Here is a 19,367-nt window from a genome sequence, read left to right on the forward strand (position 1 = left end):
CTGCAGAGAGAGGATCTGGCAGGCATCTCTCCCTCTTGATCCAAAATGCCTGACAGGAGGACAATATGTTGGTTGGGAGAGGCACACTGGGATATGTAGTTTCTCTGTGGGCTCCACTTTCCTCACAAGGGTGAGGAAAATCTTTGATAGCCACCAGTGCTGCCCTCAACACTGTTTTCTGCTCCTAGAGAGAGAAAGTGATGGTCCCGGAGATGTTGCCCATTCACTGTGTGCTGACTATACTTGCCACATACCATCTTCCCCTCTCATTTTAGTGGGCAGGTGCTATGTCTCACATGCTGTGCTCAAGTTATATGAAGAACACATGCCTAAACCTCCCTGTTTTCATTACTCATGTACCCTGAGGGCCATCTGCTGTCAGTCTGTGGGCTTCTTTGCTCTGCTTCAGCATCACTCTCCACTTCAAATCTGGAAAAAAATGACCACTGACTCAAACCTACCACCTGCACTCTGTAACCTAGCCCATTGATCCTACCCAGTCAACTGTCCTACTGGTATCAATGAAGGTCCTATCCAGAGAGACCAGAATTTGGACCCTAAAAGGAGATCTTGTTCATAAACCAATGGAAAGAAACATTATGTTCATATGCCAAAGAAAAATAAAAGAATTTGCTCAAAACCAGATATTTTCAAACGGAAAGGCCTCATTCAGTTTGCTTACAGGAGATGCACTGTCCAGACCCCTCCTTGCAAGTTGCATTTGTTTAATCCCTCAGGACAGCCCATGTGAGCACCATCTCTGGTTGTCCATTGCACAGCAGGCACCATCAGTGTTGCCAGCCCCAGATGAACATAGAGCACCTTTTGAGTGAATGGTGAGCACATATTTTCAAGTATGAGAAATGACATGTGTCATAAAGCAAACAGGAACTGGGGTGTCGGTTGGAAAGCAACCAGCACAGCAGGTTCCTCCGTGATGCCGGTGCATGGAGTTGCCCACTGGAGGATGTGCCCTCCCCTTTACCGTCCAAAGAAGCAATAAAATAATCAGTTTTCTGGCTTTGCACACAGTTGGACTGAAAAAGAACCAACAAAACAGAGTTTTGTAAAGGTCTTCTGCTTCAGTCATTGCTGTGCCAGCACACTTAGCTAAAGACAGACCAATATATCAAATTAAAAAATATATAGGTGCCTGGAAATATTAATCTTGAGTATTTATCAATTGCATGAGTGTTCTGGATGATGAGCAAGCCCACATGGCCCTTCAGGCCTCTTTTCCTTGATGAACTGGATTCATTGCTCATAGCTAAGTGCACAACCATCTTTTCTTGTTTTTCTTCCTCTATGACCATCTGGCTTCTTGTATATCCTGCCAGGCTGTTGGCATCAGATTCACTGCAGTTTCCATCAAGCATCATAGTTTTCGAATGAGGTACTCCACATGTACATGGAAACTAGGAACATAAACAAGAAATATAGCTGAATACTGGAAGAACACATTAGCAGCAGAAATTATGTCCTTCTATTAAGAGACAGCTTGTAAACTGTTGAGCTTCAAATTTTAGTTGAGATACTGCAAATTCCTCTTTGAACAAAAAAGTCACTTTTTTTTTTTGCTTGTGTTCCAAAGGAAGAGATGTGGTTTAGCTACACTGCTTGGACAAGCAGCTTCAGGAAAGATTAGAAAAGTGCTTTAGCAGACATAAAAAGCAACCAGAAGGTTTTCTTAGCTAGCTCTGTTCAGCCTTGCTGTCTTCAGATTCCTTATTCTGCATTCTTTTTGTTTATAAATATTCAAAGGCAAGAGGCAGTTTTATCTGTGGAAATGGCTTATCCAGTACATGTTGTGGGAAAAAGGGCCAAGTTCTGCTTTCACAGGTACTGATTTTAAAACTGATTTTAAACCAAGGAAAGGACCAGTTAAAAACCAGATGTAAAATCCCAGCTCTGTTGAAGTCGATGTCAAAACTCACATTGACTTCATCAGCACAAGCATGCATTCCACAAGTCTAAAAAAATTTTAATACAGTAGAAGTTTGAATAGCAAATGCTATCTTCTCATGTTTAAAATCTGCAGGTTTTCTGTCTCAGCAATATGGATTATATATTTGTATGCAATTAAAATGGACTCCAAAACCTCCTTTCTTCTAGGAGTTCCTGCCTCCGATTCCCAACAGACTGCTTTCGTTACCCAATAACACCAACGACTTGTTTTCAAGGATAAGTTCAACTAAAATAATGAAGGATGTATACACAAAAAAGTATATATCCTATATATATATATATTTTAAAAAAGGTACATATACCTGAATATGTAATATTAAGGACGCCACTAGAAAACTCTGCACTCAAGGTTTTTTCTTCAAATTATTTAACTACAGATCACATTGCTTACTGAAAACCTGAAAATCAACTTAGGAGTTGTTTTCTGTGTTCTAGTCATAATCAAATGATTTGGCATCAGCAGATAGTGTGCAGCAAAACATGACAAGTTTGTAGCCCATTTGCTCTACTTGTTAGACCCATCACTGAAGGAATTTTTTGGAGCACTCTCCATGGGTACAGCTGAACATCAGCTGAGTTTTAAGACATATTTTATACTAAGCAGGTGTACCTCAAAAAAAAACCCCAAACCCAAAAACCAGAAGGAAGAATTACATCAGGCTCTGTACCATAAGCTGGTGACAGGTCTGTGAGATGGTGGGTGGGTGGAAGAGAAAGCACTTAATGGCAATAAGCTAATTGCTGCAGGATCCAACAGAGAAAGAAATCCTGCAGATTTAGTCCCCAGGTCAAATTACAGTTCCCTTGGCTTCATATACATGTGATGACAGCCACCCCTATGGACAAGGGAGCCTAACATACTAGAAACCCACCCCTACAGAGTCTTAAATTACACCCATCTTCACATAGGCACATAAGTGCACAAGTATGCTACATAATTTCATGCTGCAGCAATTTTAGTCTATGTCTATACTACTAAATTAAACACTGCCAAAGAGCATCCCTGGGCATGGGAACTCAGATGACAATACTATTAGAGTGCCAGAAATGTCGCTCTCCTGAATTTTGTCCAGGCCAACAAGCACCAAAAAGTTCCCATGTACAGTTCAGGAATTAGCATGGGCCACGGACCATTTGCCACAGGCGGTTCACCATGCTGATTTTGAGGGAAAGGAGGTTTAGTTTTAGATACTCTGTGTTCATCAGCCTTGGTCCCAGGCACATTTAATTTCTTAACGTAGACATAACATAGGGGTCTTTTCTGGGCACCCTGATATATTTGTATTCAGATTCTTTGGATCTTTCATAGGGGAGCAGCATTGGCTGACAAGATCTATGTTTACAGTGAGAAATGTCTCTTCTGTGTCTTCAAGAGCACTTTTGCTGCAATCCCCTCAAGTAATGTCACTTATTATCTCTGTTTCCATTACCACCATTGAGAATTAATATTGTCACATGCTGAAGACTACATAGAATATTTTACTTTGTGTTGTAAAAAGGCATTTGCTGAATATAGAATTCAATGCACAAGACTCAATAAAGGGCAGATTTGTGATACAAATAACAAGTTATGCCATCACTGGATGTCGGAAAACTTTCCTGAAAACTTAACAGTAACAAACCCTCTCAAGTTCATTTTTTTCCCTCTGATACAGAAGGAGAGTTTTCTTGCCATTAAAAAAACAACAGGTTTATTCTTGGCAAGCTGAACCTAGCAATGATGATTTTTGTTATTTCCTGAGTACTGTCAAGATGCACTGGGTTTATACAAACTCTTCTTTGGACATGGGAAGTCTGAGCAGGGCTGGCTAAAAGGCCACAGACCACCACTCACACACAGCAAGTAAGACACACTTGACTCACTGTGCTTGCAAAACACTCTACCTTGCGTTGCAGAGAACTGCTGGGCCCTGGGTGGGGACTAGGATAGAGAAATAGATAAATCAAGATCATAGAATCATAGAAACACAGAATACTTTGGGTTGGAAGGGACCTTTAAAGGTCATCTAGTCCAACCCCCCTGCAATGAGCAGCGACATCTTCAACTAGCTCAGCTTAATACTCAGGACTTGTTCAATTAGCTTTCCAGAATCACACTACTGTTAAGGAGGCCTTGGAGAGAGGTAAAATGTCACAGGAGTCTGTGGAATTTATTCCAATCACTTTTTAAATTTTATCTAACTAAATTTTTTATGAGACATACTGGGCTGATAGGTGGTCTATTCTGTACTTCCAGGAAGTCATAGGAAGAAGTGCAAGGGGAAGAGAAGGACATGCAAAGCCAACAGAGTAGTTCAGAGAGGGAAATGTCCCTGGTCAAATCATATGAATGATGATGTCTGCACCGGCATTTCTGAAAGGCTGATAAAAATTTCTCCAGGAGTCAAAGGCAATAGGTGACCAATGTTACCTGTGAACTAATGTTGGGAGTTCCTAATGGGAAGAAAGAAGCTGTAAAATAAGATGATGTTCTGGGTGTCTGGGGACTGAAAAAAATTGGTGCCAAGCCTTAGTGTTTAAAGGGTGAGGGTGTTTTGTTAAATGACAAAGAAGGCAGCATCACAGGTTTGTAGGATAATTCAGGCTGGAAGGGACCCCAGGAGGTCTCTAGTCCTACCTCCTGCTCACAGCAGGGCCAAACGCCTCAGGGATGAATCTGGTCAGGTCTGTAAAACCTCCAAGGATGCAGGATAAGACCTTTCATAGAACATTAAAAAGTACAAGCATAAACTTAGATGACTGTTGTTTGGTTTTGGTAACGGGGAACAACTCTACTAGTACATCCATTTAAACCAGTTTCCAGAGTAAAGCTGACTGTAGAAGGAGGAAACGAATTCGACCCAAATAACAAGTTTAGATTTAAAAAATAGCAATTGTGGCACCTGCAGTAAAGTATCAAATTTGATAGTCTCCCCTCTTGCCATCCCCACACAGTCCCAGGTTGCAGACTTCCCCAGTTCAGATCACACTCGCCTCTTCTCTGATGTTTTTACAAAGACCCACAAGACCAATTCTTGTTTTTCTGGTGTCAGCAATTCAACATGAGGTGGAGCGGTCTAAACAGATCCAATTATACACACATGGATGTCAGTGTTTTCCCATTTATAGACATAAGCCAGTCAATAGAAAGACCAGGTCAGGTATAAGAAAAGAAGAAATAAATGGATGAACAAAACAAAAACTTTTCTCACCTTCTCCCGGAGTTTCCTCTCCTTCCGCTCTTGCACCGTAGTCAGGTAATTCACTGCCGCGTATTCCAGCACCGAGAGGAAGACGAACACAAAACTGACCCACAGGTAAATGTCCACTGCTTTGATGTAGGAAACACGGGGCATGGAGGCGTTCACCCCAGTGATGATCGTGGACATGGTCAGCACAGTGGTTATCCCTGGAAAGAACCAAAAGAAATAAGTGGTTTTGGCTGATACAGTCCATAAGGCTTTTGTCTCAAGAAAAACAGGAATTATGGTCTACACAATGCCCTAAGAGATAGTAGATATGAGGAAAAAAAAAAGTGATAATACCTGTCCTGCCAATGCAGAATCCCTTGCTGCCTTTCTTTCCCAGCTTTGTGAAGGTGTGCCACAACAGCGCCCTCCAGGCAGCCTGGAGAAGGCCACCGGCCACAGCACCAGTGCCAGCTGGTTGGGAAGACACATACCTGGGCTGGAACACCTGCTGTGGCAGCTGGGACACAGCAGGATCCTGCTCGTGAAAGGCACTCATTAAAATTTAATTCCCTGCAGGTGCCTAACTCCTGTGAAACTCTACCCTCACCCATGGCAATGCATGTCTCAGAACTGCAGGACTTGACAACAGGCAAAAATCTTAATTCATTGACTCATAAATACTGAAACCTCTCTTCTCTGCCCACCTTTATTTTTGAAATCACAGCTCTTTCTGTCCAAAGCTAAATATAGACCAGGAGGACTGCTTAAAGATGAAGGACTTGAGACAAACTGCAAGGTTTATGTTTTATATTTACATCATCAGATAAAATTTGCTTCCCCGATATCTTTAACCACCAAAAAGAACAGTTCACTTTCCTGCCAGAATTTTCACTTTCAAAGAGTTTCACATGGTCATGGCTTGTTGCAGTTGCTCTCACCCAAAGAGACTCTGGCGGGAACTGCTCTGCGATCAATCCAGAAAGACACCCAGGACAACATGACCATGAGGGTAGCAGGGAAGTAGGTTTGGAGCAAGAAGAAGAAGATGTGCCGGCGTAAAGTGAAGTTTATGTAGAGGCGATTGTACCAACCTTTGAGAGAGGAGGAAAGCCAGAATCAGTGAGAACAGCCTGGATGGTAGGCACAGAAAGATAAGATCTTTCTTTTGCTCTTTAATTTCTAAAGGGTAGTGAAAAGAGAAACTGATCTTTTAAAAAATGTATTGTCCAGACTGTGGAGACTACGTTTCAGTGACATATAATCCCAACAGCTCACAAGCAGTTAATACAGCATTAGCTTTAGCAATAGCATTAAATCAGAAAAGGCCAATACCCGTGCTACTGTAGAAAGCCAGTCTCGACGTAGTGTGGAATTTTTGTATCAAAAACTGAGACAAAGAAATCTTTTCATCGGTTTTCAGAGATTCATTCCCATTCTTCCAATACAGCATCAGATCTTCATCAGTGTAAGCATCTTGGGGAAAGAAGAAATGCGATGTGATGTGACTTCAGCTTGGAGGGGAAGCAAAATTTAATAGATCCAGACAAAATTAACAAACACAAAGGCATCTCTGGCATGAAGTATTGCCTCAAATAAGTGTGTTAACAACAGCAAGTTAAAAAGATCTTGCCATATGACATACCATAACAACAACAACAAAAAGTCCAGGTCATGCTGATCAAGGGAAACACATCCTCTTTTTACTCCACACTGATGAAATGACAGATAAAATGGTACTTTTCTGAGCATCACATATCAAAAATCATCAACAAGGTATTGCTACCTGATAAGAATAACTCAGAAAAGTAACGGGTAAAACACCTGAATTTAGAGGAAGGAAGAAACACAAACACCTCAAACTATCTTAGAATGATAAAAACAAGAGTACCAGGTTTAATTTGAAGCAAAAGTCTAAAAATATTTGAAGACTGTAAATGAAAAAATTAGTGCACTAGGTTGCAGGAATGGGGAATGAAAAAAAGGGTTATCAAGATTATCAGGGGGTTGGAGCACATGGCATAAGATGAGAAGTTGGGGAAGCTGGGTTTGTTCAGCTGGACGAGGTGGGGTCCAACAGCTGCCTTGCTGGGGGTCATACAGAAGGTGGAGACAGGCTTTTCTCAGATTCTTCTCTGAGATGCAGAGTGAAAGGACAAGAGGTAAGGGATGCAAGCTGCAGCAAAGGATTTTTTCTAAGCAGGTAAAAGGAAACTTTTTCAGGATGAGGGCTGTCAAATATTTGAACAGGTTGCATAGAAAATTTGTGGAGCCTCCACTACCTTGGCAATGTTCAAAACCCAACTGGACACAGCCCTGAGCAACCCACTATAAAACTCTCCTTGCTCTGAGCCGGGAGTTGGAGAAGCTGACCTCAAGCCCAACCTAAAACTCTCCTCCCAATCTAAACTACCCTGTGATTTTGTGATTCTGTTGCCTGCAGAGGAAAATTTCAGTTAAATAGCTGGGAGGACCTCAAAACAATTCGATGTTACTCTTTGCACACTCTGCTGAAAGTTTACACAACAGCCATCACTTTCTCCACAGAACAGCTCCTTCCCAAAGAAGCTGAGCCCAGCCACAGAGTTTGCAGGGTCAGGATTATACCATACATAAACTACATTGGTAATGAAATTTAGAGAAAATCAATGATCATTATACTCAATTTTTTACTGTGACACTTGAAAGTACCACCTTCTTGTCAGAAGCGATGAACAGACCAAAACCTCTCTTGACATTTCTCATCAGCAAGCTGCTGAGAAGCAGTATATGTTGAACATTTCTGCTGGTGCTGTTTTTTGAAAGTGCCATCTGCTAAAATTCATACAAGGATGCTTTCCTTGAAAATTATCCTGTTTTGCAGCACAAGGGCTGGATATACAACAGAGTAAGTCAATAGAAAGACTCCTAGTAACTCTGATGAATTATTTTTTCAGGCTCTAAAATAGACTGTATTCTGAAATGTGTGCAGCCAGCCATGGAGCACATCTAGCTAGAAACACAGATACAACGTACAGCTTTCCAGCTCCAGAGAACATGTCTGAGAGTCCAGGGGGAAGCGGCTGAAGTCCATATTGCACATTGCTGTCACTGTGATCCTAGAAGTCAAAAATGAGAAAGGTTGGTTTCTATGAATGAATGAACGGAGAATGTTAACACAGATAAATCATTCTGCAACTTTAAAGCCAGCAGTTATGCATAATGTTACCATAAAATCCCCAGGAAAATGCCAATCAATTCTCCATGTCCAAGCGAGATGGATTATATGCAGATGCTCCAAAGGAAGCTGTAATTTCAAGATCTATCACGGAACTAAAGTACTATCTTGCACACTATGGTAATACTAATGTCAGTATGGATACTTCCACTGTGTTTTATATCCAACTATTTCCCTACAAGGCAACAATATAAAATAACTTCACTATTTACATTTGAAAGTTCTCTTATGTCCAGTTTGATTAAGGTTTCCACATTTTCCCCATTCCTCAGTTGTCTCCATAGTCATCCCAACAATGACCCAAGCCTCAGGGACATGACCAACCTTACTGCAAGCCACAAAATTCCTCCAGTATATACATTATTAAGGCAAAAGCAGTTTCTGTCAGTCCTCGATCAAATTATTTTAATCTGGGGGGTGTGTTTCTGGGGCAGGTGCTGTAAAATCGGTGTAGCTGTTTTTCAACAAGTGAGACTTGACTCTAAGTTTGTGTCTTAGCTAAAAAGCTGCAGCCATCACAGCTCCCATTTTCAAATGAGTCCAGTTGTCCACAACATTACATAATAAGTTTTCCAGTGGGTCACTGAACTTTGTCTTGTGGACAGATTTGCAGTGGAGCTTCCAATTTAGTAAGGAAAATCAGAAAAACATCTGAAACAATGTGAGTCATCGTTTCAGAAGTTGACTTATGTTGGCCATGACCATTTTCTAGATTCGTTGCAGATGTTGATAAAGAGCTTTTCTTCTGTTAAAGGGATTGTGATCCAAGTCCTACTCTGACCTACACACTCATTGCCCCTGAAAAGCACATGCTGTTAATTTGGACTATAAAACTAGAGCAATATTTTGCCATATGAGCAAAACTTAAAGAAGCTTTTTGGGGATATGCTCCAGAGGGTATATTGTAGCAATGACCTCCCATACTTGTGTGTAGCATTTAAGCATTGTATAACTCAGTCTCATTACCAAGTCAGTAGTTTTCTTTCCTTGGGGTCACCTAAACTGTGGCACAATGTGTGGTCATTAACAATTTGTTAGTCAGGGACAGCACAGAAACTCAGCTTGTCAATAAGATATTCCTCAACTAAAGCGCAGTGTTCAGCTGGCCTTGAAAGCCCAACGCCCAAATGAGGAATGAAATGTCCCTCAGCTCAGTGCCAACCCCATGACACCTTGAGATATCTTGGGGGACATTTCCAATGCCACTGCACACCCATGCTTGGGCAGCCGGATCATGTTCCGACTGTCCTAAACACCACCAGGCCCAAATATCAGGCAGATGTGTATCCTTGGATTTTATGAATCAAATTATCCATTTAACTCTTGTGCAGTCAGCTCTGATTACTCACATCCTTCTCTCTTGTGGGGTTACATTAGAAAGTCACATCAACTCCTTGACAGCTCACAGAAAACTTTGAAAGTAAAAACTCTGTACATGGGCAAATGAGCAGACCTGAACAGAGCCAATGTTTGCCATTAAAAATACTTATTCCTTCATTTTGGTTGTTGACCACTGCTAACAAGTGGCATGCTGCGGGCTTCAGTGCACAAAAACTGTGGGATGTGAGCAATGGAAACCCACAGCTGGTTACACCGAGCAACATCTGTCAAGAAGATCTGTACCCTCTTCCCGCTCTTCTCTGCTCAGTGCCGACCCAAGCTTACATCTAACCTCCCTCTTCATTTTAATTTCTCCTTCCTGTCTCTCCTGCTACATGGCACCTTCATCCTTACTCAGTTCTAATAAAATAGACAACGTCTTTAGATGCTTAGTTAAGGTGTGAGTAATCAGACCTTTCATGCAATTAATGCATTTATTAAATGAGTTCAGAACATGGTAACTGTGCCTAAATGTTTGGTTAAAATGAAAGTGGATATATGGTACATACCTTTTTTCTTATTTACACACATGCATTTCTTTGTGGTTTTAATAATTTGTCCAGGTTTTTTAAAATAAATTCAGTAGAATTACATTTGGACTATGAAACCAGTGAACTTAAGAGTCCCCAGGTTTGGTAGGATATTGTCCTACTTCGGATGATATTGCCTACTTCAAAAAGAAATAGCGTCCTGAATCAAACTTTATTGGAAGACCTTTCCTCATTTTTGAAACTTATTTTACCATAGCTGAAGTGAATAAGTTCCAGAAAGATACTAGAAATTCCAGAAATCCTTGGCAACAAAGCATTCAAAGGTCACTGTACACTGAGAGCGCATTTTCTGTCCTGCAGAAATGTCCTTTTGTCTGGACTCCAGAGCTTTTTTCTCCTCTGGTGGTGTATTTTTCTCCACATCTCTCTTTGCACTCTTCTGAAGTAAATGAAATCTGCTTGGATGCTGATGTGAGCAGCCATAAAGGTGGCCTGTTAGAAGGGGAAAATTACTGAGCAAAAGAAAATGTCTGCTGAAAAATACTGATAGAGAAAGGCCTGCCAGCCTGGGAAGCAGCAGCAACCTTGAGAAGTGCAGCTTGGGTACCTAGAAATCTGAGACAACCCGAGATACCATCGATAAGCACAAAAACAAGGGACTGTAATGGCAACTTGTCATCTGAAAAGATGGAAAACAGTCTGGAAAATAAAAAATGGCCTGAAAGAACAGAAAATATTATCGTCTCTTGGCTTTCCCAGGTGAAAAATAAAAATTAACAGCACCTATCGGCTGCTCGAAAGGGTTGTGTCCTGTGATATCATATGTCTCTCTGATATAGAAATTACTTAATTTTTACCCTAAATGAAGCCTCTCTCTCTGGGAACTTCCAGTGCTGTACATACTTTTCCTTTCCTAAAAAGGCTGAATTTGCTGCATGAACTTTCTTAGCACCCTCACTGGGGGTGCCTAGCTGACACCAGACTCGATGATGGGGAGCATCTCTGAAGTGAGACTCTGTTGGCTCATTGGTCCATTTTTGAGGTCAGTTTGGTTCATCTTCCCACCCATGGGATAGTTGGGTGCCCCTCTGGGATCAGTAAGTCCTCCTCCCTCTTTGGGATGGTTTAGCCCCTGCTGTAATCTGTCTAATTAACTTGATACTGGTATTGCCTATCGATATAAGTAATCTATCATAAGTATATCTGCTGTTCCATTGCTGATTAATTGCTTCACTAATGGTAAGTTTGTAGTAACCTGTAACAGTATGTAAGTATTTCGTTGGTGCTGGTATTGGCTGTTGCTACGTGATTGACTGTTGCTATACGAATGATTGCTGCTATTACTGACTGCTGCCGTACTACTGATTGATACTGTGTTGTTGATTGCCGATAGTAATGTGTAATAGCTTGAGATATATGTTTGCTGTATTAATCATAGGTATTCTTGCTAGTGGTAATTTTGTGGTACTTTACTTGCTAGTGGTGATTTTTGTGGTATTTTTGGTAATCTGTAATAAGGTAGAGAAATTTAGAGGACAAAGCCCCTGTGTCCTTGTGTATTACAGAATCCTACAAACCCACGGTCATGATCTGTGTACACCCGCAGGCTGGGTAACCCTTTAGGTCATGACAGACATGCTTCAGAATTCTTACAGCCAAAAAACCTGCTAGAAAATCAGGGACTACAGGACATCTTTAATGTTGCCATTTCCGCTTCAATAAATTTAAACCTTTACATCAACATGCAAATGCCAACCAAAAAAAAAAAAGTTTTTCTAGACAAACAGAAAGCAAAATAGGATAATTATAGAGGTCACCATCTGGTATATCAGCAGCTTCCAGTTTAATCACACACTGACCCCGGGACAAACATTCCTGCTCAACTAAGCCTTCCTCTGACTGTAGTGAGTTAGGAGAATGCTTCTCCCGGGAGGAGATTATCCCATTACTGCCCACAGCATGGTTCCTCGCAGCTTCCTGCGAAGCACTTTGTACTGGACATGCTGGAAACAGGGCTCTGCAGGAGGGTTGGCAGTAGCAGTCCTGGGGGTCACCAAAGCCAGGCCAGGAGCAAAATTAACAGTGAAGCCCTGAGGGATGCTCAGGAGCAGCGGGGCTGCACCGTTACCTCATGCTGTAGAGGACATGACCGTCAGGGAACACTCGCAGCATGATGTTGTCCGTGGTGGTGTCATGAATGAAGGACCTTTTGGAGTGCACAAAGAAGACATCAGGGACCCAGATCTTCTTCACCAGCCTGCCGTCAAAGGTCATGCTCTTGTTGGTGGTGCTGGGAAACGAGAGACGCTCATCCTTCCAGTAATGCCTTAAGTACAGAGTCATAGTGAAATCCTTCACAAAAAAGGAAGAGAACCAGAGAGAGGTCTGTCAGTGTTGCTCTCTACACCTAGGAAACACCAGAAAGAAAACTCACTACTCCAGGTAGATGAAATCCCTCCCCTCTCAACATGTTTATTCCCTGGACCAATGCTCTTTGTGAGTAGATTTTCCTGACAAAATCATTTCAGTCATAACAAAACATAAACCCCCAAACAATGTATTAACTACCCAGTAACGTTCAGTCCCAAAAGGGATATAAATATGCCCCAAAAGAAGCACCGCCCTGCAGAAAGGATTCTTCAATTCTGGGAAAATGATCTTGAAGGACTATGGTATCTATTGCATGTTCTAGAGGAAAAACTTTCAAAATCAGTTTAATGGTCAGGCTAAACACTAAGCAACTTATTCTGAAAAGAACTAAATTGTTGCCAAACAGCAACCGAGTAGGAGAATTGTTTTACCTACAGTACAAGTACAGTACCAGTGTCTAAATAAAGCTCTCTTTTAAGCTTGATGAGGGGGCAGGAACTTCAGTCACACAAAGAAAAACATCTGTTTGTTGATCCCTACCTGGCTTTCAGGTATTTGAATCTATTCTCTCATGCTAAGAGATCAAATACACTTGTTTTCATTATATTCCCAATTAAGCGAGTGGTTACGTGGGCGAGGCGGGCAGCAACACAGGTTGGGATCTCTTCCTAACCACTCGGCAACTGCTTTCTAAAACCACCACCACCACCTCATTTTGCTTTGCCGATGACAAACCACCGGTTAACCTGGTGCTCTGTTTCAAAGAACTCCCCTGGCAACAGTCTCGCATTGCCAGTAGGTTTTTCATCAGTTTGTCAAAGAAGTCTCCAGTGCCAGCCCTCGCCTTGCTGCCCTGCATGGGGCAGAGCTGGCCAGACACCTCCCTCTCTGACCATGGCAGAGACCTGCCAGAGGGACACGTCTGCTCACCCACCTGCAGGTCCCCACCTTGGCAGACTGGTGCCAGCCTCCATCCCTGCTCCCCCCCAGGGATGCTGCCAGCTCCTGTTCCCTGCTGGCCACTGGCCACCTTCCCCGTACAGCTACCGTCCCAGAGAAACTTTTCCAGCGACTGCTGCTACTGGCAGGGCTTAGGTTGCAGCCTGGCTGGAGGAGCCAGCCTCGGGGGCTGGACATCAGGCTCATCAGCTTGGCCAGAGCTGGGAAAAGGAAACCAAGGAAGAGGCATAACTGATGATTGCTTAGGAGTCAGTGCCAGTTACACCACAAGTCAAAAAAGGGGTTAAAAGAGAGCCTGGCTAGTCAGGGTCACCATACCCTGCCTCATGGCCATGGGCAGCCCCCTGGCTATGACGTGAGATGCACAGACATGCCCCAGAGAGGAGGACCAGGCAGCCTGAGGCTGCCGCTGCAAAATGCCTCTGGGCAGCTCCATCAGCAGAGCCCAGGGGGACAAGGACCGACGTGGCACCAGCCAGGCACCCTCAGCACGACTCACAGCCACCAGAGAGGAGCGGGGAGCTAGATAGTGCCTGCAGGGACAGCACGGGAAGGGCCACACCACTTTGCAGGGCACTCCTTTCCCTCTCCCACCGGGCAGGAGCCCTCTCCTCTCTCCCCTTCAGCTCCCTTCTCTCTCCCAACAGGCCTCCACAAAGGGCACCAAGTGCTGCGAAGTGGCAGCTGACAACAGCTTCTAAGTACAAAATCCAGCTTCTGGATGTTTTCTCATGGCGTGAGTCAAATGAGGCAGTTCGCAATCACTGACAGCTTGTTCCTTTCTGACCAGCACACACACTAGCTACAAGCTGAGAAAAGGGGTTTATTTCAACATTCATGAGTAAGAAAATCCCTTAGGAAACAAGGTTTACTGAGACAACCTGCTGGAGTTGTGCCTCACAAGTGCCTCACCTCTGGCAGCACATTTCGTGTTTGTGCCACGCTCCAGGCAACCTCGAGAGCATGCCCTGCCAGTGCACACAGCAGCAGCCCACCCGCGCCCCGACCAGACAGGCACCAGTTTTAAAACCATGTGCTTTAAACAGCCCGCAGCTGCTCTCATTGACACACGCTGTCTTGCAGGTACAGTGGGTTGCGGCGGGTGATGCTTCGGTCTGGTGCTTCTTTGGGGCACCGGGTGCCTGCTCGAGCAATGATAGTTGAAGACTTCCCAGCTGAGGGTAACCGATTTCTAGAGTGGCTTGAAACAAGCTCTGCCCGTAGCTCTGCCCTGCCTGCGGCGGGGAGAGGAGGAGGGCACCCTGCTCCTCTGGGTGCGTCCCCCGGCCGTGCAGACAGCTTACTGCCCGCTCTTCTCTCCGCAAACACCCATGCTGGGACAGACTGCTGGCAAAACAAACCAGCATAACCCTGGCTGACCTGGGACACCATTCTTCCACCCCAAATATAAGCTGTGGAAAGTACTTGTCCTGTGCTGGGAAAATAGGACTGCAGAGCTATCAACAGCAAAGGGAGAGAACTGACCTCAAAGCTTTCTGACGGGCAAGATTTTTCTTGAAATCAGATGCTCCTGACAAAGTATTGCAAGTTATTTACTTGCACTAATTAGGTCTCTTTGCTGCTATCACATTATCTTGATATATTAGAGCCCCAAGTCTCCTTGCGACAGCCATTTCCTACGCTGACAGCTCCCTCCCATGCACTTTATTGCATTCATCCCCCCCAGCCCCTCTCTTTCAATACCCAGGCAGGCAAGCTCCCTTGTTTTAATGAATGTGTAATTGCACCACAGTAAAATCCGATCAACTTAAACCTCTTCCTTTAAGTCTTCATGTTTTGTCTAGACCAGAGAAGGTGCCTAAGAACAGGGAGGAAAAGGCAGAAGGAGGAAGCAACCAAGAAGCTTCCTCTTCTCCTCTGTTTTGCCCTTTCCATTTCTCTTTCTATTCTTGTTATTCCATTTCCTGTAGTAAAAAAAAAACAAAAGGGAAAATGCATGTGAACACTCTTTTCGCTGGGAACACCTTGAAACCTGTTGAGGGTGAACAACTGCATGTATTTCTTCCTCTTCTTTGGTTAGTAAAAAAATAAATATACTAAATCACAACTGAACTTGGTGCAAATTTCCTGAACAGCATCATCAGTGAGTGAAAGACTATTCCCCCACACCAAATTCCACTTTGGCAGAGGCAGTTCCGGCTCCCCCGGCAGCTCCCGCTCACGCGCCTCAATGAGGTTACTCCCAGTGATGAAGAAGCAGGAGCAGCTCCTTCTCATTTATGTTGCCAACTTAATTTTCTAATGTGCCTCCCAGAAGCATGCATTTTAAAAAAATGGACTCAATGGTTCCCTAAGGAAGAAAACTCTTGCAGTAAATGTGGCTTATGTGAACTTCACCATATACCTTCAAGCCTTCATACGCAGCTGTTTATATTTTTGGTTGTGATGGATCCTTCATAGCGCTGATTATTCTCTTATTTAAGGTCCCTTTTTCCTTCATACTTTTAACCTTTATCTGAAGATAGAGAGATAAGCCTTTGATCACCTGTTTTTATCAAGTCTGTAGTTCTGAATATCAGCCTCTGAATTTGCCAAATGCTGCCATTACTTTCATCTGACCAATAATTTGAAACCCACAGGTTTCAAGTGAGAGGGACTTTCTATGACTAGAAATAATTGAGGCTTAAAAGAAGGTTACATACCATGTCAACCTCAGAAATACTGTCCAAGCTTTCAACTTGCACATCCACTCCAACAGGAATTGCAGGGCCTGTCAGAGAATGAGATTTAGATATGTGAATAAGTGTTCTGTATTTAATTAGCACTGTAAGGTGGCATGCAAAACATTTCTGAACTTATGTTACGCTTTTCTGTCCATGATTCTTCATGAGGGGACTGGATGAAAAGCCAGTGAATAACCATGTAAGACCCCTTTTGAAACACTGAATTATCTTCCCCTTGGCATGCACTGCAATGTTGACAGTCTGCCCAGTTAATCCAGAGCTTGAATGAAACACTTGCATATGATTTTAAAAACTGAGCCATACCATCATAAATTTAGGTGTTTATGAACAAATTTAGACCCAAAACCAGGGGACTGAGTAGAAGAAACTGCAAGCAATGAGCTCTTCCTGTGGGTTTCTCATTTCTTATCAACAAGACAAGCTACATTTTGGTTCATATGACTCATTGATGATACTACTAGTATTCCACAGCAGTTTTTAAATTAGCAACCAGAAAATTCATGAAGAGTAAATAAGCAGAAAACATACCATACTAAATGCACACTCCTCTATTACTAGAAACCATGTATCAAAATTTCACTGTAGACTGCTTCTCGTTAATGACCAGGACCTCCTCAGGTTGCTCAGGTTCTCCATAGTATGCCGTCACACAGCTTTTTCGCTTTTCCGGTGCACTGAGGAGGTAAGGGCCTACAGAGACAGGCACACCAAGCACGACCCACCAAGGTAGGTCCACAGGAACTGCTGAGGAACAGTCCAGGTGGATCCACTGTTACCTTGAGCTCTCCATGTGTGGCAGTAGGTCTCACAGGGTTCATGCCGATGTGAGTATCTAGAGCGTATCTCCAGTCTGGGCCCTGCCAGTGAGACAGACCGTGGTGAAGGAAGTAGCAGGTCTGTAGACCTTGCCCAGCAGAAATTAATTTTCTGAGGACAACAGTGGCCTCCATGAAGATTCGCAAAGATTTTTAGCACCTAGACTTTGAACCTGATTAGCAGTTGGATGGTATTTAAGAGGCACAACAATCCGTTTGTAGATCCAGACCTGTATTTTTGCAGTGCCATGCACAGCAGGGCCTGCTGCATGCCTGTATTTAGGTACAGTAGCATCTTCCTCAAGACCATATCCAAGCTTTGAATGCACCATACATCCAACAAGGCAGCAGAACCGCTGTTCTGAGAACGCAGAACACTTTTGCAAGCTGCCATCCGTCCTGCTCCTGCACCCACATTGACATGGTCTTCCCAGGCATCTTCAGGACTTTTGAACACAGCCTTACATTTGCCTCTGCTGGAGGAGAAAGAAGCACCAACCCGGCCTCAGTAGGGGAAGAGTAATCGCAAAGCCCGTGAGACAAGCTGATTACTGTGACTGGCCCTGATGCAGATTTTGCTAGGGCTTTGATAAGCCAGCCCCACCGAATTACAGCACAGCATGCTGAGGGTGACACCGTCCCCCTTCCGCACGCACAGCTCCAGCCTGTCGCGCCCGCGCCATCCGTCAGCAGCTGTACTGGGTACATCCACCCTGAAGAAAGCCCTGTGGAGCAGGACCAGGCTTCTCGGCACCACCAGTTCCGATTTACGTGACTGTTGCCCCAGCAATGAAGCTGAAACATGGCTAACCCAGCACTTTTAGATGACTCCTAGATGCTTACAAACACCTACATGTCATGTTCAGACACACAGCTGTGTACTTCATGCTTTAAAAAATGCCAGAAAACATTTGCTCACTCTTACTCATGTCTTGGTGGTGTCCGTCCAAGCCTAAGGGTGTCCACCAGGAAGTTTTACGTGGCGAAAAATTCCAGTTAATCAGCACTGGCATGTTCCTCAGGAGCCCAGAGACTTTGGTAAGGTTTTTCACTCCAATGACACAAGCCCATCTTGCTCCTTTTCCTGGCTCCCTCTCAGTTGCTTATATACTATAAGGAATCACTGGACGCCAAGGAAATTCTCACCCTGTTGGCATTCAGTTCCCCTTCTCCCAGGTATTCCCTGAAACAGGGAAAACCCACAAAGCCCTAGCTTGCACCCACCGATGGAACACAGACATGCTGCCACAAATGCGTCCAGCAGCAGGGCTGAGAAGTGCTGAAGATTTTTTCCTCTTGTACACAGGGCTTCACAACACAGGTGTGCTCATTCAGCAGGCAAGAACAGTCCTCAGCCCCCTCCCCAGATTACACAGGGAATGACTTTCAGCAAAGGGTGAAGTTGCATAGAGGAGTAGACTGAGCTTGAGCTGGGACCTTCTGTAGGAGTGTTCAGCTCACTGACCCACAGAAAATTAACCCAGCCAAAACCAACAGCAGCAGCAGCAAGTCAGGTATTTTCTTCCAAACCAGTGACTTGAATCAACCCAGGGAAAGACCTGCCAGGCAGCTGAGTCGGCCACCAGGTCCAGAGGAGAGAGGCATGGAGGAGGATGACAGGTCAGCAAGCCCTCTGCCTTTGGTGGCACCACCTCAGATCCTTGTGAACCCGTCCCTGCCTGCCAGGCCAGGAGACGTGCTCAGTCCCTACTGATCTGGCCACAGAATGCAACTGTTCATCAGCCAGTGGATTCCTTCTTAGACCGTCATAACTCATCAAGGAGAGGCAGATCCATGGCAAAATCACAGATACGTTTTCCTTGTCACCCTTGCCATGCATCCTTTCTTTTGACTGGCTCCTTGCCCTGGGAGGAGACATTGCTTATGTCCCTGGCAGATGTGTCCTTCCTAATGCGCAATCCAGCACCCTGCAGACACTAACTAGCACATGGCCCTTCTGTCACCCCACAAATGCATCATCTGCTGGTTTGGCCAGACGTAATGGTGGCTTCATTAAGCGGAAATATTGTGGCACAGGCTTCACAGTATTCTGCTCCCTTTTCTCCTCATCAGTTAAGCAGTTGTGGAGTATGATAAGGTCTATCAAGCGAATTAGCTTACAGAGTGCTGTTTTTAAGGAGATGGTTGCTATTTCTGGTTCTTTCAGTTGACCTAATAAATCATGATACATCTCTCTACAAACCCTGCCTGTCTTACATACAGTATTTTAATGCAGTCCTTTTCAATTTGAAATCACTCCATGAACTTATACCTTGGTTGCAGCCACACTTCTTTCT

General features: G+C 43.8%; 1 protein-coding gene across 1 annotated transcript in view; it reads right to left on the reverse strand.

The window, feature by feature from the left end:
• Positions 1–1,106: 1,106 nt before the first annotated feature.
• The window catches only part of LOC309403644 (gamma-aminobutyric acid receptor subunit rho-2), a gene marked incomplete at both ends in the record, with an annotated part of 38,007 nt that continues 19,746 nt past the window's right edge, over positions 1,107–19,367 (reverse strand). The window contains 7 exons of the mRNA XM_081997872.1: positions 1,107–1,415; positions 5,157–5,353; positions 6,074–6,226; positions 6,468–6,608; positions 8,148–8,230; positions 12,349–12,572; positions 16,214–16,281. Of these exons, the coding sequence (XP_081853998.1) occupies positions 1,107–1,415; positions 5,157–5,353; positions 6,074–6,226; positions 6,468–6,608; positions 8,148–8,230; positions 12,349–12,572; positions 16,214–16,281 (1,175 nt within the window). The remainder of the gene's footprint in view (positions 1,416–5,156; positions 5,354–6,073; positions 6,227–6,467; positions 6,609–8,147; positions 8,231–12,348; positions 12,573–16,213; positions 16,282–19,367) is intronic.

The sequence above is a fragment of the Phaethon aethereus genome (assembly GCF_964289735.1).
Source record: "Phaethon aethereus genome assembly, chromosome: 3".
Taxonomy (NCBI): domain Eukaryota; kingdom Metazoa; phylum Chordata; class Aves; order Phaethontiformes; family Phaethontidae; genus Phaethon; species Phaethon aethereus.